This window comes from Parambassis ranga, chromosome 8, assembly GCF_900634625.1.
Source record: "Parambassis ranga chromosome 8, fParRan2.1, whole genome shotgun sequence".
In the NCBI taxonomy this organism is placed as follows: domain Eukaryota; kingdom Metazoa; phylum Chordata; class Actinopteri; family Ambassidae; genus Parambassis; species Parambassis ranga.
In genome coordinates this window covers 1,715,681-1,743,482 of record NC_041029.1, presented here as the reverse complement: position 1 = coordinate 1,743,482, position 27,802 = coordinate 1,715,681, and the positions used below count along the sequence as shown (strand labels likewise).

Below are 27,802 nucleotides of genomic sequence, written 5' to 3'. Positions count from 1 at the left end.
AGGAGGTTTCCTTCTGATGCACTTTCTGTTAAATCAGTGTAACTTCTCTTTACAATCCGATAGCAACCGATTAGTTCGGCAGTTTCTCATTAAAACGAAGAATATGAATCATCTGAAGCTATAAAACATAAAAACATCATCAATCCTCCGGGTGGACCCTGTAGGAGTATTGGCTGGTTGTCACTCTCTTCCTGCTCTGTGCACCAGAGAGGTACGTGCACAATGGCCGAAGTCACAGACCGCAGCTCATCTTCAGGTGATGCGTCCATGTGATTGGAGGCGTGGCTTCAGGGTGAGCTCCGAGAGAAAGGGGCGTGTCTTTACTTTCCAAATCTCTCACTGAGTTTTAAAAATCTCCTACCCTACCTTAAAGGTCTTCAAGGTTCTCTACATTTGTATCCTGCCACAAAAAAAGGCTTGTGCAATCATAATACATTCCTCGGCTGCTAGCATCCTTAAACAAAAGCTGTGCTCATGTTAAACACAGTGGGTTAGTGGAGGACGGTGTGGGAGTCCTGGAGGAGAAGGGTCAGTATGCAGATCACTGAGGGGGTGAGATGAGGAGAGCATAGGGCAGAAATGGGGGGAAGGGCTGCAATAGTGACTAATAGGCCTGTACAACAAATACCCCATTCAGACTTTTGAGCAAAATCAAACTGGCTAGAGAAGTTCAAGCTGGATTGGTTTCAATCTGGCTAAATCCACCTCTCGGAGGCAGGTTTGCTGAAATCTGGCTATGGGCTGAAGGCAAATGCGGCTAGCAAATCCAGCTAGTGATGTCATATTTCCGGATTCACAGGTACAACCGTATGTAAACATCCGCCGAACTACAAAAGGTTTGCCAGGAGTTTATTTTTGACATGGCTACAAAGGAACCACTGGATTGCTGAAAAAAAGAACGAAATAAAAGATAGGTAGATACTTTAATGATCCCACAGAGGGAAATTGTTATATTACAGCAGCAAAGTACCCAACACAACAGAATTACTCAAAAGAAACCACACAACACATGAATCTGTCCTATCCCGGGCTGAATTTTACAATGCAACACCTAGCAGTTATGAGGACAGCAAAGACACTGGATTGAGCCGGACTGAGCCGGTCTGAGCCAAGTTGGAAGTTGGGCCCGACTGAGCTTGGATGCGCGTGTGCAATAGCTGGATTTGAAAATAGGTCTGAACATATCCAGCTTAATATCTGGATTCGATCCCACTCTAGCTGGAGTGACTTTCTCCAGTCTGAATGGGGTCAAAGAGTGAGGATCATTCCTCCAGTATGTGTCAGGACCAACGACAGCTGTGTCACCTACTGAGACAGAAGCCAACTCACTCTGTTATTGCTGTAGGAGCCAACTAAAATATTCAGCTATACCTAAGCTCAAGTCAATAGTTAAAAGGCCATGCAGGAAATGCAAATAAACCACTTCAGCGCAGCTTATTTAAAACTTGCCTTTACACATGTAAATCTGCAGCAACCCTCATTTTATCTTTGAGTATGTTACCTGAATGTCCTCCAGCAGTTCTTGCTTGCGCCGGCGGATATTCTCTAGCTCCTGCTGCTCCTCTGGGGTGAGGTCGTCTGGAACTAGAGAGAGATGATAGAGGAAATTAACCATGTTGCTTATTAACAAAGTATTACACCTGACTAACACAGCAGCTGTAATACAAATCACTAATTCCCCAGCTCGCCTGTTAACAACAATAACCTGCACTGTCATACCTTTGCCCACTGTAACTTATTATGCATGTATGCTGCAAATGTGTTGTTCATTTCTCTATGCTCGCCTGTCTTATCCTCGTCTCCTTCCTTCCAGAGGGATCATATGATATATCTGGCACTTAGCCCTTAACAAAATGTTTCTTAATAAAACACAATGTTGTAACTACTTTCTAAGTGTGACACCTATTGTATTTCTGTCATCATGTAACTGTTAGGTTATTAGGACAGATGCTGCCAAAATGGCAGCAAAATGAGTTGGAGAGAATAATCTCAATAATTATCAGACATAAAAAATGTTTTGTGAAGTCACTTGGAGACAAAATGTGCTGTGTGTGTGATCAGGATGGTAATACTTCTTCCTCATTTTGGGCCAGAAAAACAACTCTAAATATGGATTAAGAAATAAAACACCTTACTTCACTCTCTATCTATAGCTTGATAATGCTTTTTTAAAGCATCATACTCCCCAATATATCTGGAAATGGGACAGATGAATAATTCTCCAGGGAAAATATAAAGACTTTCTTCAGCTGAGGGACTAGATAAAAGCAAAGCACAATTGTTAAATCACAAGCTATTAAGCAAATGGGCCTTTAAAACACCAATGTAAGGTGCATCATAAAGAGGTTTTGATTTTCATGTGACCACCCGAGAAAGCTCATGTCAGCTAAGCAGCACTAACATTCAGCATGAATGTGACAGGTGTCATAGTGCTGCTAGTCCTCCTGTCACCCACACAATTTGTAGTTAGTTAGCTTTTTCTGTGCCAACAACTGAGGGGGCAAGAATGTGTTTGTGTATGAAAACAGCCTGCACTGAAAGCACAGAAAGATGCCAGCAGTATCAGCACTCCTGTCACAGCAGTCTCACTTTCTACTTTATAGGCTTTCCCGTTTCCTTTGTATCTTTATATTGAGGGCGTTTTTATTGTGCATCATGATTAGCTGGTATACAGGTGTTACTTGGAAAAATAGTAACACCTGTATTCTGTATCTATACAGAATACAGGTGTTACTATTTTTCCAAGGATAGGATATTTTTAGGATTTTTAGGATATATCCTATAAAATATGCTGGATATAGGGCAGAGGACATAGTGTTGTGCACTGCAAGGATTAGTGAACTAAATGTTACAAAAATAGAATAAAACAACAACTATTCACACACTCACACACACTTATTTTCAATATTGGCAAAATATATTTTTTTTTTTGGGAAATAAGCACTTAAAAGCCATTTAATAATTTCGAAATATGGTGACCACTTATTTTAATAACAGAAGGTATGTGAACCTAAACACTTTGCCTTTTGCCTTTTGCCTCAAGATGTGACATTCACTGGAATGCTTGCTAATATTTAACATAAGGAGCCTTGTAGCAGCTCGCTTTCAAGCAGCCCCATAACAAAGCCATGCTGTCTTCCTGTCGTGTTTTCAGTCAGCTGGGGGAACACAGCAGTCCATTAGAGGTTGACCTTTCACACATACCTCACAGCCCACAGCCTACAGGATCACTGGCAAAAGAACCCCATCAAAACCAGATTCTTTCAGCCTTACAGGCCGAGTATCCATGGAAACTTTTATTACGTATTCTCTAGTTGGATGGAGCCAGCAGGGAAAAAAAAATAAATTATATATATTTTTTTCCTGTTGGCTCCATCCAAGGAGAGAATATGCATGCAATATACACACACACACACACCGACACTTCAAATAGAAAGAATAAGGAAAAAAAGGAGCTTTGCAGCAATTAAATTAATTGTAAGAACTAAAACAAGAACCGTCATAATAAAAGGAACCATGACAATATTAATACATACACCTTTTTGGTGTAACATCTTCAGGAGTTACATATCACACTCGTAATGTTCAACCCAAACTGTTGACAGTTCTTTCCCGTATAAATTATGGCAAGTTGTGCTTTTTGTTTTCTTTTATATTCTATATTTTACATACTGCACTGGCCTCTGAATGTCTATTTTTTCCAATGCTTCATTTAGGTCATAAATGATATTTTATGGGTGAAGCCGTTTTAGTAGGTGCTGGATCAGCAGATAGCACCAGGGAGGTGACATCAAGGAAGACACCAATCCTAGCTCCCTCTCCCACAGCGGCAGAGCCCACTAATACACATCCTGATTGCTATGCTGGTAGAAGAGGCAGACGTCTCATTTCAACCCAGATCACTTAAGAACTCTCCTCAGAAAATAAGGAAATTAGAATTCGTGTTTGTAGGATCTCTCAGCGCCCCCTCCCTGCAGAGGTGACCCAATTTAGCCAGCTCCTCCTAATGCACAAGTATGAAAGACTTGTGAGCATTTATTACATACCCAGGCAGAACTTTCATCTGTTAGTACTAGTGAACTTGCACAAGTTACCTATATTTATTTCTAGTTAACTAGTAGGACAATTGGCCTTAAGAAAATGCCATCTGATATCTAGGATAGATCAAAATGTTTGCCATACACAAGAGAAAGATATGAACATGTTGGTAGTAATGGTCTTGACGGTCTTCTATGTGCCTTAACCTGGACTATTTCTTTCACTGACTTTGCCTATGGTTTACACCAGAACCAGGTCAAAAAAGTATGTCAGTTGGAACACCTTTACAAGGTAGCTGGACTTATTGTTCACAATGAATTGTACAATAACCACATTCTTCACTATACAAACATTTTCTCTACAGCCAAATCTACTTTGCCCCTAATGCGCAACAGCTTTGGTAACCCTTAATGATATTTTTCAATACCAAGACTGAAAAGACCCACTCTGGCTCTCTGCCCCTCTCGCTTGTTCTTTCTCAAGCTTTAATCTTCCCTCAGTTGCTGCAATAACCGACCTTATTCGGAAATCTAAGCCTTCTACCTGTCAGTAAGATCCTCTCCCCTCCTCCTGGTTAAAGCCTGCACTCCCTGTACTCCTTTATAACTGACAGCGTACATCTTTCCTTTCTCACCTCTCTGGCTGTATTCCAATCATCCAACTCAAAACTTTCAAAGCCCAACCCATCTCCACTCAATACTGGGGTCCCCCTGGGTTCTGCCCTGGGGTCCCTTCTGTTCACAGTCTTCTTCCTATCCAAAGGATTGCTAATGCCCACAGAAGAGGAGAAAGAGTTTATCGTACTTCTACGTTTCAAAAATTGGAATAAAAGGCATTATCAAAAAGCTCAGAGATAGTCAAAAGGTGCGGAATAAGATTTGTGGAGGTAGTAAGTAAAATATTTTGAAGGCTCTGAAAGAAAACTAGTGAGAAAATTGTGTGAAGAATCTGCACCAGCGCTATGTAACAAAAGTGTGTTTTGGGTTGGAACATACAGGGTTCTCTCATCCTGACCCCCTGTTCCTCCGCTGTTCTTGTAGGCTGCTTTGTGGGGCTGATTCACTTCAAGTCTGCTTGAAACACATGCAATAACATGCGTGAGCAGTGCAATCTGCTCATCTCCTTCTGGAAGCTAAACCTAATTACTATAGGAATCCCCAAGGTACTTCTAGATATATTTGAAACTCCCCACATGCACATATGCACACACACACATTCTCTGCTAGGCATCCTACAACAAAGCCGAACAGAGACTGTCAATCTATGCGTCTTCACAGTGGACACCACTCCAAAGGGTCTTGTTCCTTGTCCTCTGACATCTCTGTCCATAGAAACAGAATCATTTGGACAAGGACCACCAGTTACAGATCAAAAACCATCAACCTGACCTAGTCTGTTGGGTAGCATGAGACAAGAGGGGAGATGTAGTGAGAGACTGTGTTCAGCCAGAAGAGTGTGGGACAGCAAATGGCAGGAGAACACACAGACAGTGGGAAGAATGGTGGGACAATCACAGTCCCCCTTTGTTTCAGAATGCAGAGTAATCTCTCAAAAAGGCTCAAACACTTGAACTAAAGATGGCCAGTGAAATGAGCTTGAAAAAAGGGATTGCAATACAATTTACATTAATAATGATAAGTGTTCGCCTCACAATGTGCTTTTTCAGCATGCATTGCCCATGCACTCAGGACATTGCCCAATGTCGTGCTCCAACTTTGCGCTGGACTACTCACCACATCTGAAGCATGACAAAAGCCATATGCAATATATGGTCTGTGAGGCCTTTTAATCAGGCCCCTGGCCTTACACAGAGCCCACCTACACACACACACACCAACACAGAAGAGACACTGTACACACAATATAACACTGTATTTTAGACTGCAAAATATTAATTTGATGTTAATGGCAATTATATATCAATGTTAACCAATTGGTTCCATACCACCCAACCCTAACACGGACTAATGATTGAGGCATCTGATACAGCTCCAGGTCTGTAATTTATTTGCAGGTGATTGTAGCTTGCTGAAAGTTAATACCTATATATATATATATGCTAAACCCTGCGCAGGCTAGGTCAAACTGAAACATCAGTTCCATTTATATCTGCGCAGAGCTTGGCATTTAGCTTTTTCAGCTAGTAGAGAGGATTTTCTATTTGCCACTTGCTTGCCCGAAATGGAAATTGTCAGCATTATTGTCTATTACATAAATACAGACAAAACCATGGAAGCATTAACAAACCACACAAGCAAAAGCAGTTCACACAATGTCTGAGATGTTGAGAGCTGTGATGGTTATTCAGAATGTATGGCCAGCCATGTCAACCATGTGAAATGTAGTTTTAAATGTCAGGTCCTAATCTGTTAGTATATATATCAACAACGAAACTAAAGATAATCTGCCATCCACAGCTGCTAGCTTTCTTCCAGAGAGAGAAGGCACATGTGAGTTCTAGACACAGACTGGAGGAAGAGGAGCTTGCCTCCTTCATAGATCACCTACAGATTCATTCTATTACAAACACATTTCTTTATTTCTCACTTAAGAGCCATGGCAACTGCATAACACATTTTATTTTACTAGCCGTACACATGTCAAAACCAGCTGAGGGTTTTGTCTCTGAATGGAGTTGTTCACTTTTGTTTACACACTTTATGTTACAAAAAACAACAAACAAAACAAGCATTTTCTATTTTTCAAATTAATCCAGACAAAACTGACAGCCCTCTGCTGCACCAGTACTCAATCAGTGCCAGTCAAGCGAGCTCTATTCACTGCCATTTAAACAAATAAAATAAAACAATCAAGGCTGCTAAAATCAGCAGATCCCTTTCACATTAAAAAAAACACTACAACTTTATGATTCCGGATCTGTAAAGCATGCATCTTTATCTCTACCATCACTGATTTAATCTTTGTGGCTAGAAATCCGACCGTCCGAGGGCCCACATGACAGCAAATCCCAAAAACTAGCTGCACAAGAGACCAACTGAGCAAATAGACACATCAGCAAACATCAGAAATGTGAATGCTAACCTGAATTAACCAGTGTTACTTTTCTGTCCTTGCAGAGAGCTCCCTTCTTGTTACTCCATTTTGATGTGTAAAAACACCCTTCTGTTAGATCCTGTTGCTTGGCAAGGCATACATCCACATGTCAACAGGCAGGGTGGAGGAGAGGCACTGTGTAGCTTTCTTAGCTCACAGCCTGTTCACAGCACACTGACACAGTTCGTTTGGGAAGAAGCCTTACTGACTACCTCATTCCCTCCCCTCCCGTCCTGACTGTCAGTAGTATTAACGTAGAGGCTCCACCCAGTGGTCATTTCTTTTTTTGAATCCTCCTTTCCTACACAAACATACACATATTCACTAGGGCAAGATTACACATTAAAAACCAGTATTAGAGCTATTTATCAATATTTTTCCCCACTACAATTTAACATTTTAAATAAATTCAATATAATGGTAAAAAAAAAAACGTGAAAATAAAAACTGTCTGACTATGATGAAACATTTTACATGTGAATGGCATGTAAAATGTTTCATCACACATTTAGTCATTTTCAACAGAGACAGTGAGAAAGGCATGAGTAATTGTTCAGAGTGACTAATCAGCTACCTTTACTCTTCTGACTAATCAGTCAGCCAAGGAGTCACACTGTCACATACCTGTCCAACACTGCACTGTACTAGAGACCATTGTTTTTTAGACAGTCTGGGAAGATGTTCAAATCAGTGTATTAAGCTATGCTCCTGTTTAACCCTCATGCGTTGTTCGGGACATTTTTGTCCTCTGAGAGAAATTTTTCTGTTTATTTTGGCCATAACTTTGTCAATATGTGGACAAATTGAATCATTTTTCCTCAATAAGCTTAATTTTACATAAATTTTGTTAATATGATTTTAAAATTTTTCATAGGTCAACGGTACACTGTGGGCAAATTTTACCCCCTAATGTGTTGTTCGGGGACAAAAACGTCCCCTAACTTTAACGGTTTTAAAAATATATTAGATAAATATTTTTTTGAAATTTTTTTGCATAGACCTTTTAATTAACTTCAGTTCTAATCAACAGTAGTGAAAAAATCATTTTCCCCCAAGATTTTAACCCTTTAATCACCAATTTTATAAGGGGTGGTGCTGAAAATTGAAAAAAAAACACACAAAATGGCTCATTTTTAATAGAAAAGGTGAATGTGGACTGGATTCTTTTGAACCTTTATTACAGTCTTGGTCATGTCAAACATCAGTAAAAAAATTGACTTTATTGCATTATTAGTTTTTGCACAGCACTGGATTTTCTTTTTTTCTCCCATTTTGTCCCATAGACTTACATTATAAACACACTTTTTTGACTGCACAGCCATGGCACTAAATAATCATGCATTCTTGATTGTTGGTGGTTTACCCTGTTGGTAGGAGGTAACATTTGTGATTTTTACAGTTAACAACTTAATTACCATATTAACCCTTTACCTGCAGGGCTGTGCTCATGTACTGTAGTTTCTGGCTTAAGTATATGGAGTTATAGGGAGTATTTTAGCACATAATTGTGTGTCTACACACTGTGTGTGTATGTTAGAGAGGAAGAGAGCCATTTGCACACTGTCAGGGAAGGAAAGTCAGGAAAATAAAGTTACTAAGTAAGTGAAGTGTACCTAATTCAGACGTACAACGGCAATGCATAAGCATGTAAAATGAAAACATCCAGGAGTTCTGGCGTCTGAAGTTGTGGATGGGTAAAATAGCTGTTTTTTTTTTTTTTTTAGCTTTCGGAAAACACGTCCTCCAGTAGAGTGACTTTACTTTTAGGTTAGTGTCTCAGTTGAGATCACTGAATTAGTCTAAGTGAGGTCTAAGTGCCCCTTTTCCATGGTGTGTTGCGCTCCACACGACCATACGTACATGTGCATGTTACTAAATAGACACCATAGATAGATAACTTGATAACATAATAAATAATCATTGACTAACCAAATCTAATCTACAGTTTAGTCCCCTACTAAAATTAGTATTAAAAGTAGTTTAGTAAAGTAAAGTAAAGTAAATTTGTTGCAGCCCTAAAAGTAAGTGCCGGGCCCTTTGATGCTGAGAGGTTCAGAATAAGCAAAACAAAAACACTAGTGGACTTGCATGCATCCTCCTGGTCATTTAATGGTGACAAGAGCAGCAAGCAGCATGAAGAGAGGATTCACCTGTGCATGAGTGAAGGATTCACTTGTGAACGAATGAAGGATTCGCTTGTGAACAAGTGACGGATCTACTTGTGCAGCCTTCACAGCTTCACAGCCTGGCCCTTCATAGAGCCAGGCTGCACAATCATTTCCAGAGATTGTGCACAAGTGAATCCTCTCTTCATGTTGCTTTCTGCTCTTCTCACCATCAAATGACCACAAGGTCACATGTAAGACCACTTGCCTTTTTGTTTTGTTTAGTCTGCACCTGTAGACATCAAAGGGCCACACGTGCATAGCAACACTTTCTTTGTTTTTGTTTACTATGAAGACTCTGTGGTTGTGTGTACTCACAGACAACAAGATCAGTGTGCAAATGGCTCTCTTCCTCTCTAACATACACACACAGTGTGTAGACACACAATTATGTGCTAAAATACTCCCTATAACTCCATATACAAGCCAGAAACTACACTACATGAGCACAGCCCTGCAGGTAAAGGGTTAATATGGTAATTAAGTTGTTAACTGTAAAAATCACAAATGTTACCTCCTACCAACAGGGTAAACCACCAACAATCAAGAATGCATGATTATGTAGTGCCATGGCTGTGCAGTCAAAAAAAGTGTGTTTATAATGTAAGTCTATGGGACAAAATGGGAGAAAAAAAGAAAATCCAGTGCTGTGCAAAAACTAATAATGCAATAAAGTCAATTTTTTTACTGATGTTTGACATGACCAAGACTGTAATAAAGGTTCAAAAGAATCCAGTCCACATTCACCTTTTCTATTAAAAATGAGCCATTTTGTGTGTTTTTTTTCAATTTTCAGCACCACCCCTTATAAAATTGGTGATTAAAGGGTTAAAATCCTGGGGGAAAATGATTTTTTCACTACTGTTGATTAGAACTCAAGTTAATTAAAAGGTCTATGCAAAAAAATTTCAAAAAAATATTTATCTAATATATTTTTAAAACCGTTAAAGTTAGGGGACGTTTTTGTCCCCGAACAACACATTAGGGTAGTGTTTGCGAACAATGCATGAGGGTTAATATACTCCCAATAAATTCCACTTCCTGTATCCTCCCTGGTCTTCTTTTTCTTCGAGGGAGCTATTCTGCCACATTTTAGACCTAACTATTTAGTAATGTTATTGTCTTTTTATTCTGCACTTTGGGATTTGATGCCAAAGTGCATTACAAACACAATTCATTATTGTTATTATATATTTAATCTTGTCAGTATCATGCTTTATTACCCTTTTGTGGTAATAAAATGGTAATAAAGCAGTGGTGCCATTTGTACCACAAAACTGTGGGTACTGTGGGTGTTGAGCGTGTAAGTGGATGGTCCGAGAGCTAGAAGTTTGCTAAAGTACTGGAGCAAACTTTCAGTGCCACAGACAAAGACTTTAATGCATTCACTTGCAAAGGTAGTGAATACTGATTAATGGCCAGGTACAGTGTAATGATAACACCACCTTCTTACCTCATTCACTCTCTGGCTAAAGCTGTGGGTGCAAGTAGGCATTTGGCACCTTTCTGCGAACTCCTCCAACTCCACCAAATAAGCCGTACTATATCTCTAACCAGAGCAAAGCTGTCCGTTTACAACAATGAGTCATTTATACATGTTACATAATTTATCCATGAATAAGGTAGGCTAGGCAATAGGCCACTTGGAAGTTGGAAATAAATATTTTGAAATAAAGTCCTTAACATTATAACTCATCACACGCTCATTTAGCCCATGCAAAATGACAATGGCATTTCATATTGTAATTTCTTTAAAGAAACAGTGCAGCTGTGTAATGACGAGCCCTTTTCTGTGGTTGCTGTCTGGTCGAATGGAGCTGAAAAGCCCACAGCCTCTACATGTAGACTTTTCACTCAGCTTGCAAGAATATGTCAGCAATCAACAATTGATGAAATGACAAGGGTTGACTTGGATATATCGCTTATTTAAAAAGGCACGCTAGTCAGTCACATTGGCTACTCACAGAAATGAGCCATTCACTGCAAAGGTCACTGCTAGCCCTGTGCAGGAATGTTGTGACCGGAAGATGTGAATGGGTGGGAAACCACACACACACACACACACAGAGAGAGGTTTAGTATAAAATAAACATACAGATGGATGAACAGCACAAACATCCTGTGGCTACATGTCCACACACTGTCCATCAGTATGAGCACAAAGGATCAGCTTCGTTAATATTTTATTGGCATTATTGTTTTGATAGGCCACTGTAGAGGCTTCTCCATGTTTTCCTTCAAAAGCCATAGTGCTGTTTTTTCCAACAATACGTGCCTTTGTCCTCTGACGCTGCCTTGATTCTTATCAGGGCTTCTCTACTATCAACATCCTCTCTTAGCAGCATGCACAGGTCGACACATGACAGAAGAGGTGGAAGGAGTTTTTTACTAAGCACCTTTATGTATTTATACGCAGCATTTTGTCTGCCATGCTTTGACTGTAGCAAAAACCCACATGCAAACTGCAGGATGTCACTTCTTCTAATTCTTGGCTTCCTGTTTTTGAGCTATTCTCATAGATGAGTGACGGAGTGAAAGCCCATCCTGTAAAAAAGCCAAGTACTCAGGATTCACTCCAGATTTGAATCTTTCCACGTAATTTTAGGTAAAAACAGCATTAACAGGTTCATAACTGGTTGATAACAGAAGCACACTGTTGTTGTAATGTTTTTGATGCATACAATGTAATACATACATACACGTACATACACATGAGAAGCTGTGCAGACTAAACAAGCATTGCTGTGAGCAGCTTAATTAAACCCTGACCAGCAGTCTTCTTTTAATGACATTCACTGAGTACCTGCCACCACTTTGTGAACTCAAAGCAGGGATGTCTTCAGTATGAAGTCAAGACTCAAGACATGTCTATACCTGCTGCAAACCTGAGTCAGTCAAGTCTGATCTGTGAGCTACACCGTGCAAAGACGAAGAACACATGGTAACAAGCACTAAAGCAAGTAATAAACAAAGATTCCTTTCTGTGTCAATTACCACAATGTATCCTGTGTGGGAAAATGGCAACCAAATGCTATGTACACTCTAAGTTACAGTATTCCTCTCACTTAAATACTCATAACACTGAACTCATCGTGGAACACACATTTTGATGGTACTGGAGTGTGTTAAAGTGAGATTTAGACAGCCAGTACTACAATAAACAGAACTCACTAGGACCACATTCATTGTATGTTTCTAGCAAATTTTAATTTGTTTGATAAATAGCAATTATGCAGCTCCTTGATTTTAGAAAGTAAATATTTTGTACAGTTCTTTCAGATTTGGAGATAATAAAGAACTCGTTCTAAACATTTTAGCACCTGATACAAACCCTTTGACCAGTGACGGGTATGTGCCCTCTCAGCATGTCACAGGCCAGTGGGTTCGTTAGTGATGCTGCCAAATGTCAACAAGCCAGCCAAGTGTTGCTGAGCAACCAAACATCCCACTGCTATGTACAGTCACTAATACTCATAACAGCAGCTGCATTAAACACACAAGGGCTGAATGAAAGAGATGATGATACAAATGATACAGGAAGAAAGCGATGGTCTGATGGTGGAGACATACTGAGGATCATCAAACCATGAGTGTAACACCTCTCATTGTGGGGCCATCAGTGACCACCTCAGAGAGAGGACACATTTCAGAAGGATGTTCTCTGCCTGTGCACCAACACAGCTGCCAGATGACGTCATATGGAAGTACCAGCCACACCACCTGTGTACGTTAACTCCACCCACACCTGCTGCTCCGTGAAAATGACACCATGCACTCGAAGCAAACTTTAGCTTCCTGTATCAAGGCACCAAGTGAAGTGTGACTGCTGCGTGTGGATCCGCGGATGGAAGTAGTCCTTCGATAATGAAACGTGTTAGAGGTTACACACGTCCACAACCACAGAACCACACAGCAGTACACCGCGCACAGGCCTGGAAGAGGCCGGGCAGTCCACACTCCTGAGGCTGAACATGTCCGATGATCGAGCGAACACAGGGAATAAAACTTTCATGACATTTACGCGAGGCAGAATGTATTTTATTCACTACTCACCGACTCCGTCTTCCGACTTTAACACCATGCTGTCTGCCAGCGAGGTCCGAGGAGAAGGTTTCAGAAAGTTTCAGAAGGTTTGCACCCGACGGAACTCACCACAAACTATCACCACAAACTATCACAACAAACTATCACAACAAACTAACACCACAAACTAACACCAACAAACTATCACCAACAAACTAACACCAACAAACTATCACCAATAACCGTACGGACGCGTTGTTCAGCCGAGTTAAACACCAGCTTCCCTCGGTACTGCGGTGTTTGCGTCGACGGCTCAGGGAGCGGTTAATGACGGGGACAGCTCACTTCCTGCGTGTTACCACGGCCTTCCGGTGCCTTTCACGTTAAAACACACAAGCGCCTTTCAATTCAACGTATTTACCCGGAGCAACGTGTGGTTTAATCTGTCGAAAAGAACATGACAGTGTTTGTCTGGTGATGCCGTGACGACATTTTCTGAATAAACTACAAAGTGAAAAGGTAGACAGGAAGTGGACATTTTTACTGAACTGCAGTCAGATTATTTCATTCGCTGATTCTAATGCACACGGAAAAATACAATAACCTCTTCAGCAGTAAGGCTGGCTGGTCAGCTGTTAGAGGACGGAAGCAAGGCGTCTGTAGAGTTCCACCTCTACGTATGATGACCTGCATGACAGACTCAAACATGGTTAGCTATTACGAACCGTGTTGATGAATTTTACTTTGAAAGGTTTTGCTGTACATCCGGCCACACTCTTCGGAGTTGACACAGGCCTGAGAGCTCAACAACCGATGACGCGCTGCCGCCTGCGCAGCCGCCCTGTGGCGTTGGTCTGTCACACGCACACGCGCACGTAGACACAGACAAACATCTGCTGTTGAAACAGGCGTGCGTGGGGGCAGGGAGCGACTGAATACTGCTGATGCTGCTCTCGTTCTTGCGTGAATTCAGCGGATGTCAATCACCACATCCGCTGAGAGCAGACGTGTGTACAGTAACGCGTGGAAACAAACCAAAAAGCTCCAGAGAATAACAAAGTTAGGACACCTCTGAGCAGCTGTTGAGTGTTCCTATCTGGTCCACATGTTCTGATGAGGAGCACATGCACTCATTCAAACTTTGCTTCAACCTAGTTGCTGCAGTGAAGCTGGTTCCTCCTGTTGAGCCTGAGCAGCAGTGTGGAGGATAAGTTAAGATAAGATAAGATAAGATAAGATAAGATAAGATAAGATAAGATAAGATAAGATAAGTTAAGATAAGATAAGATAAGATAAGATAAGATAAGATAAGATAAGATAAGATAAGATAAGTTAAGTTAAGTTAAGATAAGATAAGATAAGATAAGATAAGATAAGATAAGTTAAGATAAGATAAGTTAAGATAAGATAAGTTAAGATAAGATAAGTTAAGTTAAGATAAGATAAGATAAGTTAAGATAAGACAGCTTTTCTCTTTGGTCAAATAGCCCTTACATAGTTGAGCTGAGGTACCCATGCTGGTAAAGTGTGCCTTGAATTTTGAATCCATTTCCAACAGTATCACCAGAAGTGCACCCCCACACTGTCACACCTCCTCCTCCGTGCTCCACAGTGAGAACCACACAGTGTAGAAACCATCTGCTCACCTTCTCTTCTGAAAGAACACGCTGAGACCAAACATCTTAGTACACAATCTCACTTGTTGATTGTCCATTACATGAGTTTCCAAACTCTTCATCTGGAGGGGCTTCTATGCAGCTATTCAGCCATGACCGTCTGAACCTGCTCTGAAAAGCTGGCCTTGTGATGCTACTTGAATTATTTCTGTGTGCTCCAATCTGAGGTGGAGTTAAGTTGCTGTTTCGAAGGCTGGTGATTATGAAGAACCTATGCTCTGCAGCAGATGTAACTCTTGGTCTTCCTCCTGAGGTCTTCTTCACAAGTGCCAGTTTTATCATAGCATTTGATGCTTTTCACCACAAACACCAAATACAGGAAATGACTGTACTAGAAGATACTTTGAAAGTTTGTAACAACCTCCCAAAATCAATAAAAGTTTTGTTACCTTTAAGCAGGGTTATCAGGCTCTCCCGTACTATACTCTCTTTCTACTTTGTCATTGCATAAACCACAGACCCATTAGAGGGATGTTTTCTGCTGTATTCATTCAAAAATCATATTTCCATCACAACACAAATAACCCCACAACCCGACCCATATTTACAAATAATTGTCCGCTCCGTCCTAAACCAAATGTCCACTGGCAAACAGACAGATAAACAAAGTCACTCCAGCCCCGCTCCACGCGGGTGTTCCTCTCCACCAGCGTGTCCGGGGTTCAACAAACGAAAATAGAAAAATAGAGGAAAGAGTCCGCCGTCAGGGTCCATAACAAAGGAATCCTCTCACCCGTTACGGTCCGTAGTATTCCTTAATTTACTCACGGGTCCCTCATAGTCTCCCCGTTTCCTCGTCGTCTCCGACGCCGCTCCACGCGCCCCTCTCTCGCTTCCTCTTCTTCCTTTTCCAGCCTATCCGCTGACCGCAAAGAAAAAGAAAAAAATCGTTCCATCCCCCTGCCGTCCTTTCACACGCCGTGCCCCTCAATACAGAACATCAAACACAAAACATCCCCTGGCCTTAATCGGCCCTTCCCAATATACAGCAGATCTTTTATATGGCAATACCCCCCTGAAAACAACATCAAAAACATAATGCATATGTGGCACTGCTACAAGTTTTCTGGACTACCTGCCCTTCATGCCATGTCTCTTGTTGAGTGGATCTTGCTCATTGGTTGAATAAGACTATTCACTGTAGAGAAGGGTGGCAAGAAGAAGAGTGCGTGTCATTCTCACTCTCAATCATTTGACTCATTGTGTAGGCCAGTGGTGTTGAGAATTAAAACCACCTACTAAGATTCACTCTCTCCTGAAGAAAGCTACATTTAGGGGCCCTCCTCATCAAGCTGTGACCCATGAATACCTTATTGTGCTCACAAATGACAACAGAGCCTGTGTGAAGACAACCCTGTCCTCACAAAGTTTCAATTCATTTCCCACAAATCCATTCCTCAAGCACTGTTAAAAAACCATGAACAAGTGAAAGCACAGCGCTGTCCTACATTTATTAACAAGATCACGAGTCGACATCAACACATGAAGCATTCTGCTGTCTGTAAGCTCTTGAACCACACGAATAAATGCCATGTTAATAGAGCGTTTATGCAAACATCAAATCCATGACATATTTCATTAGTGTGAAACAGTTTGATATCTGTTGTATTCAGCCAGTTAAGGTTCAAGTACATCAACCAAAAGAAAATACAATAAAACCATGCTTTAGCAGGGTCATTCAAAACCCAATGTAGACTATGTATCTGAAAAACTCTAGACAGAACTCGGCAAGAGTGAGAAACCCCTCCTGAAGCAGCCAAAAATAATGCACCAACACCCAATAACATTTGAACCTCACTATTATGAAATGGCATGTTGTCGGTGTCAATGTACACCCACAAACCCTTGGATTACAGTGTTTGCCAGTGTCTCTGAGCCAGTCTTCATGAGAGGCCGGCCATAGTGTTACATGAAATGAAATAGTCTAAGCACAAAAGGCAGCATAGTTTAAAATGTATGATCACAGTTAAATTACAGAGCTTTCAAACAGAGGCAGGGTCAATGTGTACGTGTTGACTGATGGGCGATAGTATCTGTAGATTGATCTTAAATTTGATGAAAAATGTTTCTCTGAGAACAGATGAGTTCTCTCTGCTTGTGAGTTTTATTCATTACAAATCACCCTATAGTGCAAAGGTAAGTGCAAGAAGGATTGTAGGACAATCACCATTACTTCATCAATAATCCATCGAGTGTTATGACAAAGTTGCACATGTTTGTCTCTTCTTTCCTAACATTTAGTGGTGAGGCAGTTGCAGGCTGTAATTTCACACAATCCCGTGCATGTTTGTTCCCTGCCTAACTTGCAATAGCAGAAAGAGGCTGATTGAGTTAGTCAGTGTCAGCCACATGCTACCTTGGACCACGTAAACATGAGGCATGAAAAATAGCTCTGTTATCCCGAAGAATGTGTAATGCATGGCAGACATTCTCTGGATGCTGCTGGAGTTATGGTGGTCCAAGCATGATTCTGAGCTTAAGCCAGATGTAAGGAGACCTGTGGGTGAGTGTACCATATCCTTTTCCTGGTGACAATGAATGATAAATGATCAGTTACTGAAACGAGCAGCATGAGGAATAACCATGATAAATATGTCTAACTCACAGCTGTGGCAAAAAGGTCATGTGAACAACCACACTTCAGATAAAACTGCAAAGCTCTCAGAGCTTTCAGAAGAACTCACCTGTACTAAAACTACTGTGATTAGCTAGATGCCCGGGAAGCCACTGTTCCTTAGGCAAACCGTGCAGCTCTCTGCACTGCATACATTTCTGTCATTTACTCTACATGGTCAGCGGGAGGAAAAACCACAAATAAAATCTGACAATCCACTTTTAATAAATAATTCATGAGTGTGACTAGCAAGCAGTAAGCAGGAAAACAAAATACAAAATACAGTCATGTTCAAAGGCCAGTACCCCTTCTTTTAATTCTAGTTTGTTGTGTGTCGTAGCATTAGGCAAATTCCACTTCAGACATACAACATACAACTGACACAGTATTCTGGATCACTGCTTACACCAACAGGAAAAATGCTTACACAGCTGAACCCGAACCTTTCTTTGGGAAATCTGGGCATTTAGCAATCCTGTTAAATCCTACTTATACCAAACAACTGAAGGCTAATCAACAAAACAACACATGTAGTATGTGGCAGGGAATCAAATCTGTCATCAGCTACGGGAGAAATTGGGCCTAAATGTATGTCGGGATGAATCAGATTACAGGAAGCTAGTCAACAACATTCTTATCAAAGGATAAGACAATGACCTCATCCTCAACATTTGGCATTGCTGTTGCAGAGAGCAATGCTCTCAAAGAGTTATCAAGGCTGCAGAGAGCATTGTCAGGTCTGACCTCCCATCCATGGACACAATGCTGCAGGAGATGAGCCTCCTCAGGGAACACACCAACCAGTTCACTGTCTGTACAAACACATATAATCTGAGGAACTGCAGACTGAAAAGTATTACGAAAACATATTTCTATAACTGCTTCCCAGTCACAGTCTGACTTAAGTCACAATGACACAACTTGTGCAATATGTTTTGCCTATGACAGTGTAGGTTATTGTGTATTCTCTTACTGTAGTGCATTATTGTATAGTGTACAATGTTTTATGGCTACTTGATTACCTACATATACTGCCTGTGTGTTCAAATACCAAATCTCACTTCCTCGGAGAGCTGTGCACGTGTAATACACAACTAGAAAGCATTTCCAAATGTGCATCAGCTAAAGCAACACATCCACAAAAGAGAACTTTTAGCAGAGGCAGACCTTGCTTGGCATAGGATAACCTTTGTTATGGACACACATAATGGAATCATTTGTTTACAGTTTGTTAGCAGATGACTGAAACAAGCTCAAGTTAAATGTAAAAAGTTGATTAATTTGACTACAGTTGAGTCCAGGTTAAACTGGTTCTGCATTAGATACCCACAAAAACATATAGGAAATAAAATGAAAAATCACCCCTACACAGCTTTGCTGCTGATTCAGAGACTCTGAATGACTGAGACAGCATTAACACCAGCTGACACACCACAACCCAACAAAGCACTTTCAGTCATGTGAATATGTTTTAAACAGTGCTAATGGAAAGTTACACACCACCCTGCAAGAACCAATTTAAGACAACACACTGTAGGCACAGTGTGTTGTAACTTATGCAGGATGAAAGAGGTAAGACCAGAGTCCAGAGACCTGCTGGAGATTAGATCCATCCACTATTAACAGCAGATCAGGCTCAGTGTGTGTGTGCAAAGGTTTAAGTTGTGCTAAGTGAGAGCCTCTTTAAGCTGCGAGGAGCAGCATTTCTGTCCAACTGTTGGTAGGAGTGGTCACACAACACAAGCACGATTACTGTCAGTCACCTGAAAGTCACCTGATGCTGTTCAATATGTTCCTTAAAGAACACATGCCAACCTTTTGTTGTTGCCTTCACACTGCATCACGTAAACACTTTACCTGGAGCTTGCTGGAGAAGCTTCACAGCTGGACACAAGAACGTCTGAAGGCTGGACACACACAGCTCATTGAGGGTCCCCATATTCCACATCAAACTTAAAAGGAGGTAAAGGGGAGTGTGAGCTTTCCTTTCAGGCTTTTGACGGTCACTCTCTGCTCCCACTGGTCTTGTCCATGGAGATCACCTAATCACCTAATGCTCAAGTCACTCCTCTCAGTCCGTCTCTCACACTCACCTACTTTCTCTTCCTCTTTGATTAGAAAGAAACTAGCAAGAGTCCTGAAATCACTTCTGCTTTCTCCTGGTTCCCCTTTAGTTCTGGTGCCTCAGCCTCCCTCTCTCCCCCTCTCTCTCCCTCTCTCTCCCTCTCCCTCTCTCTCCCTCTCTCTATCCTCTCTCTCCCTCTCCCTCTCTCTATCCTCACCCTCCCTCTCTCTCCCTCTATCCTCTCCCTCCCTCTCTCTCTCTCGCTCCCACTCACACTCTCTTGCTACTCTACATACTATTGCCTACACATTTCCATATAAACTTTACAAGCATGCCTGATAAAACCAGTAAACAGTAAAGAAACCTTTTATTGTATTGTATTTTTTTAAATCGGACTATGAACTGTCGGTTGCTGTTCTGTCCACTGCAAATCTAGGGTTCCACCCCCTGTTGCTTATAGCTTCTAACCATCATTTTTGCCTTCAAAAGCCTTCTACATAAAATCAAGATTTTATTGTTGCTTGGCAACAGGGGTAGAAGAACTGATTTGCTCCTAGGTAAAACACTGTGAGCCATTTGTTTTGATTACACTACTCACCACAACACTATTACCTTTTAGAGTCACACATCACAGAAGGTCTTCCTCCCTCTCTCTCACACAAACTGGTTCATAATCAACATTTCCTCAATGGAGGCCTTCATTCTTAAACTTACACCCTGTCACTTTGAATTTGCCCACGTCAGACAGCCTCTCTCATTCTGTCAGCCTCTCTTGGTCTATCAGTCTCTCTCAGTCTGTCAGCCTCTATTGGCCTCTCTCAGTCTGTCAGCCTCTCTCAGCCTCTCTCAGTCAGACAGCCTCTCCCGGTCTGTCAGTCTCTCTCAGTCTGTCAGCCTCTCTCAGTCTGTCAGCCTCTCTCAGTCTGTCAGCCTCTCTCGGTCTGTCAGTCTCTCTCAGTCTGCCAGCCTCTCTCAGCCTCTCTCAGTCAGACAGCCTCTCTCAGTCTGTCGGCCTCTTTCGGTCTGTCGGCCTCTCTCAGTCTCTCTCAGTCTGTCAGCCTCTCTCAGTTTGTCAGCCTCTCTCGGTCTGTCAATCTCTCTCAGTCTGTCAGCCTCTCTCGGTCTGTTAGCCTCTCTCGGTCTATCAGTCTCTCTCGGTCTCTCAGCCACTCTCGGTCTGTCAGCCTCTCTCAGTCTGTCAGCCTCTCTCAGCCTCTCTCAGTCTGTCGGCCTCTTTCGGTCTGTCGGCCTCTCTCAGTCTCTCTCAGTTTGTCAGCCTCTCTCGGTCTGTCAATCTCTCTCAGTCTGTCAGCCTCTCTCGGTCTGTCAGCCTCTCTCGGTCTGTCAGCCTCTCTCGGTCTATCAGTCTCTCTCGGTCTCTCAGCCACTCTCGGTCTGTCAGTTTCTCTCAGTCCGTCAGCCTCAGTCTGTCAGCCTCTCTCAGTCTCTCTCGGTCTGTCAGCCTCTCTCAGTCTGTCAGCCTCTCTCAGCCTCTCTCGGTCTGTCAGCCTCTCTCGGTCTGTCAGTTTCTCTCAGTCCGTCAGCCTCTCTCAGTCTGTCAGCCTCTCTCTGCCTCTCTCGGTCTGTCAGTCTCTCTCAGTCTATCAGCTTCTCTCAGACTGTTAGTCTCTCTCAGTCTGCCAGCCTCTCTCAGCCTCTCTCAGTCAGACAGCCTTTCTCAGTCTGTCAGCCTCTCTCGGTCTATCAGCCTCTCTCAGTCAGACAGCCTCTCTCAGTCTTTCTCAGCCTCTCTCAGTCTGTCAGCCTCTCTCAGTCTGTCAGCCTCTCTCAGTCTCTCTCAGTCTGTCAGCCTCTCTCAGTCTGTCAGCCACTCTCGGTCTGTCAGCCTCTCTCAGTCTGTCAGCCTCTCTCAGCCTCTCTCGGTCTATCAGTCTCTCTCGGTCTGTCAGTCTCTTTCGGTCTGTCAGCCTCTCTCGGTCTATCAGTCTCTCTCAGTCTGTCAGCCTCTCTCAGCCTCTCTCGGTCTATCAGTCTCTCTCGTTCTGTCAGCCTCTCTCAGTCTGTCAGCCACTCTCGGTCTGTCAGCCTCTCTCAGTCTGTCAGCCACTCTCAGTCTGTCAGCCTCTCTCAGTCTGTCAGCCTCTCTCAGTCTGTCAGCCACTCTCGGTCTGTCAGCCTCTCTCAGTCTGTCAGCCTCTCTCAGCCTCTCTCGGTCTATCAGTCTCTCTCGGTCTGTCAGTCTCTTTCGGTCTGTCAGCCTCTCTCGGTCTATCAGTCTCTCTCGGTCTGTCAGCCTCTCTCAGTCTGTCAGCCTCTCTCAGCCTCTCTTGGTCTGTCAGCCTCTCTCAGTCTGTCAGCCACACTCGGTCTGTCAGCCTCTCTCAGTCTGTCAGCCTCTGCCAGCCTCTCTCGGTCTGTCAGCCTCTCTCGGTCTGTCAGCCTCTCAGTCTGTCAGCCTCTCTCAGCCTCTCTCAGTCTGTCAGCCTCTCTCAGTCCGTCAGCCTCTCTCAGCCTCTCTCGGTCTGTCAGCCTCTCTCAGTCTGTCAGCCACTCTCGGTCTGTCAGCCTCTCTCGGTCTGTCAGCCTCTGTCAGCCTCTCTCGGTCTGTCAGCCTCTCTCGGTCTGTCAGCCTCTCTCAGTCTGTCAGCCTCTCTCAGTCTGTCAGCCACTCTCGGTCTGTCAGCCTCTCTCAGTCTGTCAGCCTCTCTCAGCCTCTCTCGGTCTATCAGTCTCTCTCGGTCTGTCAGTCTCTTTCGGTCTGTCAGCCTCTCTCGGTCTATCAGTCTCTCTCAGTCTGTCAGCCTCTCTCAGCCTCTCTCGGTCTATCAGTCTCTCTCGTTCTGTCAGCCTCTCTCAGTCTGTCAGCCACTCTCGGTCTGTCAGCCTCTCTCAGTCTGTCAGCCACTCTCGGTCTGTCAGCCTCTCTCAGTCTGTCAGCCACTCTCGGTCTGTCAGCCTCTCTCAGTCTGTCAGCCTCTCTCAGCCTCTCTCGGTCTATCAGTCTCTCTCGGTCTGTCAGTCTCTTTCGGTCTGTCAGCCTCTCTCGGTCTATCAGTCTCTCTCGGTCTGTCAGCCTCTCTCAGTCTGTCAGCCTCTCTCAGTCTGTCAGCCTCTCTCAGTCTCTCTCAGTCTGTCAGCCTCTCTCAGTCTGTCAGCCACTCTCGGTCTGTCAGCCTCTCTCAGTCTGTCAGCCTCTCTCAGCCTCTCTCGGTCTATCAGTCTCTCTCGGTCTGTCAGTCTCTTTCGGTCTGTCAGCCTCTCTCGGTCTATCAGTCTCTCTCAGTCTGTCAGCCTCTCTCAGCCTCTCTCGGTCTATCAGTCTCTCTCGTTCTGTCAGTCTCTCTCAGTCTGTCAGCCTCTCTCAGCCTCTCTCGGTCTATCAGTCTCTCTCGTTCTGTCAGCCTCTCTCAGTCTGTCAGCCACTCTCGGTCTGTCAGCCTCTCTCAGTCTGTCAGCCACTCTCGGTCTGTCAGCCTCTCTCAGTCTGTCAGCCACTCTCGGTCTGTCAGCCTCTCTCAGTCTGTCAGCCTCTCTCAGCCTCTCTCGGTCTATCAGTCTCTCTCGGTCTGTCAGTCTCTTTCGGTCTGTCAGCCTCTCTCGGTCTATCAGTCTCTCTCGGTCTGTCAGCCTCTCTCAGTCTGTCAGCCTCTCTCAGTCTGTCAGCCTCTGCCAGCCTCTCTCGGTCTGTCAGCCTCTCTCGGTCTGTCAGCCTCTCTCAGTCTGTCAGCCTCTCTCAGCCTCTCTCAGTCTGTCAGCCTCTCTCAGTCCGTCAGCCTCTCTCAGCCTCTCTCGGTCTGTCAGCCTCTCTCAGTCTGTCAGCCACTCTCGGTCTGTCAGCCTCTCTCGGTCTGTCAGTTTCTCTCAGTCTGTCAGCCTCTCTCTGCCTCTCTCGGTCTGTCAGCCTCTCTCAGCCTCTCTTGGTCTGTCAGTCTCTCTCGTTCTGTCAGCCTCTCTCAGTCTGTCAGCCACTCTCGGTCTGTCAGCCTCTCTCAGTCTGTCAGCCACTCTCGGTCTGTCAGCCTCTCTCAGTCTGTCAGCCTCTCTCAGCCTCTCTCGGTCTATCAGTCTCTCTCAGTCTGTCAGCCACTCTCGGTCTGTCAGCCTCTCTCGGTCTCTCAGCCTCTCTCGGTCTCTCAGCCTCTCTCAGCCTCTCTCGGTCTGTCAGCCTCTCTCGGCCTCTCTCGGTCTGTCAGCCTCTCTCAGTCTGTCAGCCTCTCTCAGCCTCTCTCGGTCTCTCAGCCTCTCTCGGTCTGTCAGCCTCTCTCAGCCTCTCTCGGTCTGTCAGCCTCTCTCAGCCTCTCTCGGTCTGTCAGCCTCTCTCAGCCTCTCTCGGTCTGTCAGCCTCTCTCGGTCTGTCAGCCTCTCTCAGTCTGTCAGCCTCTCTCCGCCTCTCTCGGTCTGTCAGCCTCTCTCAGTCTGTCAGCCTCTCTCAGTCTGCCAGCCTCTCTCGGTCTGTCAGCCCCTCCCAGTCTGTCAGCCTCTCTCGGCCTGTCGGTCTATATCGGTCTGTCAGCCTCTCTCGGTCTGTCAGCCTCTCTCAGCCTCTCTCAGTCTGTCAGCCTCTCTCGGTCTGTCAGTCTCTCTCAGTCTATCAGCCTCTCTCAGCCTCTCTCAGTCAGACAGCCTCTCTCGGTCTGTCAGCCTCTCTCAGTCTCTCTCAGTCTGTCAGCCTCTCTCAGTCTCTCTCAGTCTGTCAGCCTCTCTCAGTCTGTCAGCCTCTCTCAGTCAGACAGCCTCTCGGTCTGTCAGCCTTTTTCGGTCTGTCAGCCTCTCTCAGTCTCTCTCAGTCTATCAGCCTCTCTCTGCCTCTCACGGTCTGTCAGCCTCTCTCAGTCTGTCAGCCTCTCTCAGCCTTTCTTGGTCTGTCAGCATCTATCAGTCTGTCAGCCTCTCTCAGCCTCTCTCGGTCTGTCAGCCTCTCTCAGTCTGTCAGCCTCTCTCAGTCTCTCTCAGCCTCTCTTAGTCTGTCAGTCTGTCAGTCTGTCAGCCTCTCTCAGTCTTTCAGTCTCTCTCAGTCTGTCAGCCTCTCTCAGTCTTTCAGTCTCTCTCAGTCTGCCAGCCTCTCTCAGCCTCTCTCAGTCAGTCAGCCTCTCTCAGTCTCTCTCAGTCTGTCAGCCTCTCTCAGCCTCTCTCGGTCTCTCAGCCTCTCTCGGTCTGTCAGCCTCTCTCAGCCTCTCTCGGTCTGTCAGCCTCTCTCAGTCTCTCAGCCTCTCTCAGCCTCTCTCGGTCTGTCAGCCTCTCTCAGCCTCTCTTGGTCTGTCAGCCTCTCTCAGCCTCTCTCGGTCTGTCAGCCTCTCTCAGTCTCTCAGCCTCTCTCGGTCTGTCAGCCTCTCAGTCTGTCACTCTGCTGTCATGAGCAGCAGATCAGCAGGAGCAGGCAGTTTAAAAAATGTGCAACATTACATTTGTAGGGTTTGCATGGCTATGACTTTTAAACGTTTCAAGTTTGGGCTGGGTGCTTTCTGAGTGACCCCTGCATTAACTGCAAAGTCAGTCCTTGCTAATTTCAAATGCTGCAGCTGCACATCTCACAGAGGAACAGCACTGTCACCCAGAGAGCAGAAACACAGCACACAGTCAAGTCAGCACTAATGTTTTAATCCTTCTTTTTTAAATGTCACGCATATTTCTCCCTCTGTGCTTCACAACAATGCACGGTTAGACAGACTGACAGATTAAATGCAAAGCGTGAGGTGCAGTACAGGGGACTGACTGACCCTTCACTGAACAGAACCCGAAACAAAACCACACCACCAGGTGGACAGAACAACACTTCCTCATTCATTAAGTAGGACAGAAACACTGCAGCTGCTTCGACTTTAAGTGATGTAAATACACACACACACATATTCTCCAAACTCCTGTTCTTTGAAATGCGCTATAAAACTTCCAGAACAGTTATTAACAGAAGAAAATGGAGATAAAAATCAAAGATGAGTGTATTTTGCTTGTTTTGTTGCTTTTTATTTGTTATTTATTGTCTCCCCACTATTATATTATTATATAGTACCAAACATTACAAAATCATGTAATCTCCTCACTGAGGAGTCCTTCTTTAGCTGGAGTCCTGCACATGCCTATATCTATTCATCTCTGTAGGGTTGATCATCCATGTAACACATATACAGGTAGAGAAGTTTTCTGTTTGATGAAAGGACATTTCCCCAGAGCACACGGACAGAGAGCTAAATGATCTGTGTGTTGGTGGAACTCCTACATAACAGTCTAATGTTAGCATCACCTCTGGTGACTAACGACTGGCTGGGTGGGGGCAGGAAAGGGCCTCTGCTGATACCACTAAAGTGAATACACTCTCCACAGAGCATAGAGCGATCACAGCTAAATATAACAGAAGAAGATGCTCATTGGCCACTTTAAGATCCTCATTATCTGCATCTCACGGCGATCAGTAGAACACTGGGGCCATGTTAGCTTTCTGCTTCCAACACACACCTTTGATCAAACATGGTTTCTTCTTCTGAACATGTCTTTGAATGTGAGAGAAGCTGAAAGATAGATATGTGGAAAACAAAATAAAACAGAAGCATCTGTATTTCTGGAGAGGAGGTCAAACACATAACCTCGGAAACCACACGCGCCGTACACCTGCCGCTGCCGCACACCACGCCCTGCGCTTCCTTTGTCATTTTATTATGCAAAGAGAAGCTGCACTGGCAGGTGCAGACAGAAGTGCACCAAGAGAAAGAAAGAACATTTCTGACAACCCTGATGTTCAAAGCCCTTTGAAGTGAGAAAGCAGAGCGCCATAGCAACATCACTGTACTATCATCCTGTTGTGACACATTTCCTTTCAGGCCTCCACATTAGAGTAAAACTGTTTATCAAGAAGTCTTTAACTCAGGAGATAATATGACTTTCGCTTACTCCTTCACATTTGCTGTCAGTGTGTCTAAGGAGGGTAAGGGACAGTAAATGTGTGATCTTGGAGCTTCCGCATGTCTTATGGCTCATAGTTCAGCAGATTGTTACATAATCATGAACTGATGTTTCATCTGCATTTCACAATAGAAGAAGATGCAAACACAGTGAACCAGAGCTGTGTGCCCAGACCCTGCACCCCCTCTGTGGCTTCTGTGTTTGACACACTGTGAATTCTCTAATCTGTGAGGAGACGTGGAAGACGCACAACTCCATCTTTTTTTTGATATCTTGCAATGAGGCCACTGCTGGAGCTTCTATTTTGAGATGCATTAGACACAGAAAAACTAAACTACTAAATAATTGAGCTGAAGCCTTTGCTGAGCCACCAGCTCACTCCTTGTGGCCTGACACCACCAGGGAGTTCATCCTGTACATGATGTTAACAGTCCATTTCCTGCGAAGGGCCCTCACCACAACCAGGAGGCTGATGTAAGGTAACACAGCTGTGCAGTGGAAGAACACACGAGTGAGACAGAAACAGCAGGAACTTTTCTGTGAATACTGTCACAGCTGCAGTGTGATGCTGCATCACCAGGAGGCCACCTGTTCCTGACACACAAGACCGTCCCCCCGGCTACCCCTTTGCTATGACACTACAGAGCCCCACTAAGAGAAGCACTTCTGTCATAACACAGCCACCCTGAAGCTGTACTGATGTACACTGCGCCCCAAAGAGAGACACAAACCGTAACTCTCCCCCTCCATCCTGGTGGTCGCGACACCGCTGCAGGCGTCACTGTCCGGGAACGTCTCTTGCCAAGCGCCCGCAAGGATCCGGATGTACCCGTGTGCTCCTCCCCTCCTCTTTCTCGTCTTTTCTCTGCTTCCGCTCGCCTCACAGATGTCGGGTCGGTTCGAGGGTCCAGAGGACGCTGGCTCATTCCAACGCGCTACTTTTCAGCTTGTTGCCGTTGTATTTGTCCCCTCAGCATGTGTCTGCTGGTGCTGATGTCCTGCTGGTGGGTTTAAAGCGGCCAGTGAAGCCGGTGCACACGCTGGCCCCGCCCACCGACATGTGACGTCACGCTCTAACTTTGTTAACTGTAAATGTAGCCTGTATGCTCACAAACAACGTTAATCTGCCACTCACGACTTTACATTAATATTTCAATAATATTACTATTTTAATACATAAAGACAACAGAAAACGATAAATATGTATACACATTCATAGATATACACACATATATATATATATATACACATATACACACACACACTCATACATATACACACATACACATTCATACATATACGCGCATGT

The 27,802-nt window shown here is 44.0% G+C and overlaps 1 protein-coding gene across 4 annotated transcripts in view; it reads right to left on the bottom strand.

Annotated features, from left to right (window-relative positions):
• cyth1a (cytohesin 1a) overlaps nucleotides 1-27,499 on the bottom strand; it is a 36,530-nt gene extending 9,031 nt beyond the window's left edge. The window contains exons 1-2 of one of the 4 annotated variants that reach the window (XM_028411722.1): nucleotides 27,225-27,499; nucleotides 1,502-1,584 (exon numbers count right to left, since the gene is read on the bottom strand). In XM_028411722.1, the coding sequence (XP_028267523.1) occupies nucleotides 1,502-1,584; nucleotides 27,225-27,243 (102 nt within the window). In that variant the 5' untranslated portion in view covers nucleotides 27,244-27,499. Of the gene's footprint in view, nucleotides 1-1,501; nucleotides 1,585-7,080; nucleotides 7,178-13,310; nucleotides 13,609-19,427; nucleotides 19,669-27,224 lie in introns of those variants that run through there. The other 3 variants (XM_028411720.1, XM_028411721.1, XM_028411723.1) reach the window with 3 other exon arrangements.
• Between the last annotated feature and the right edge of the window lie 303 nt (nucleotides 27,500-27,802).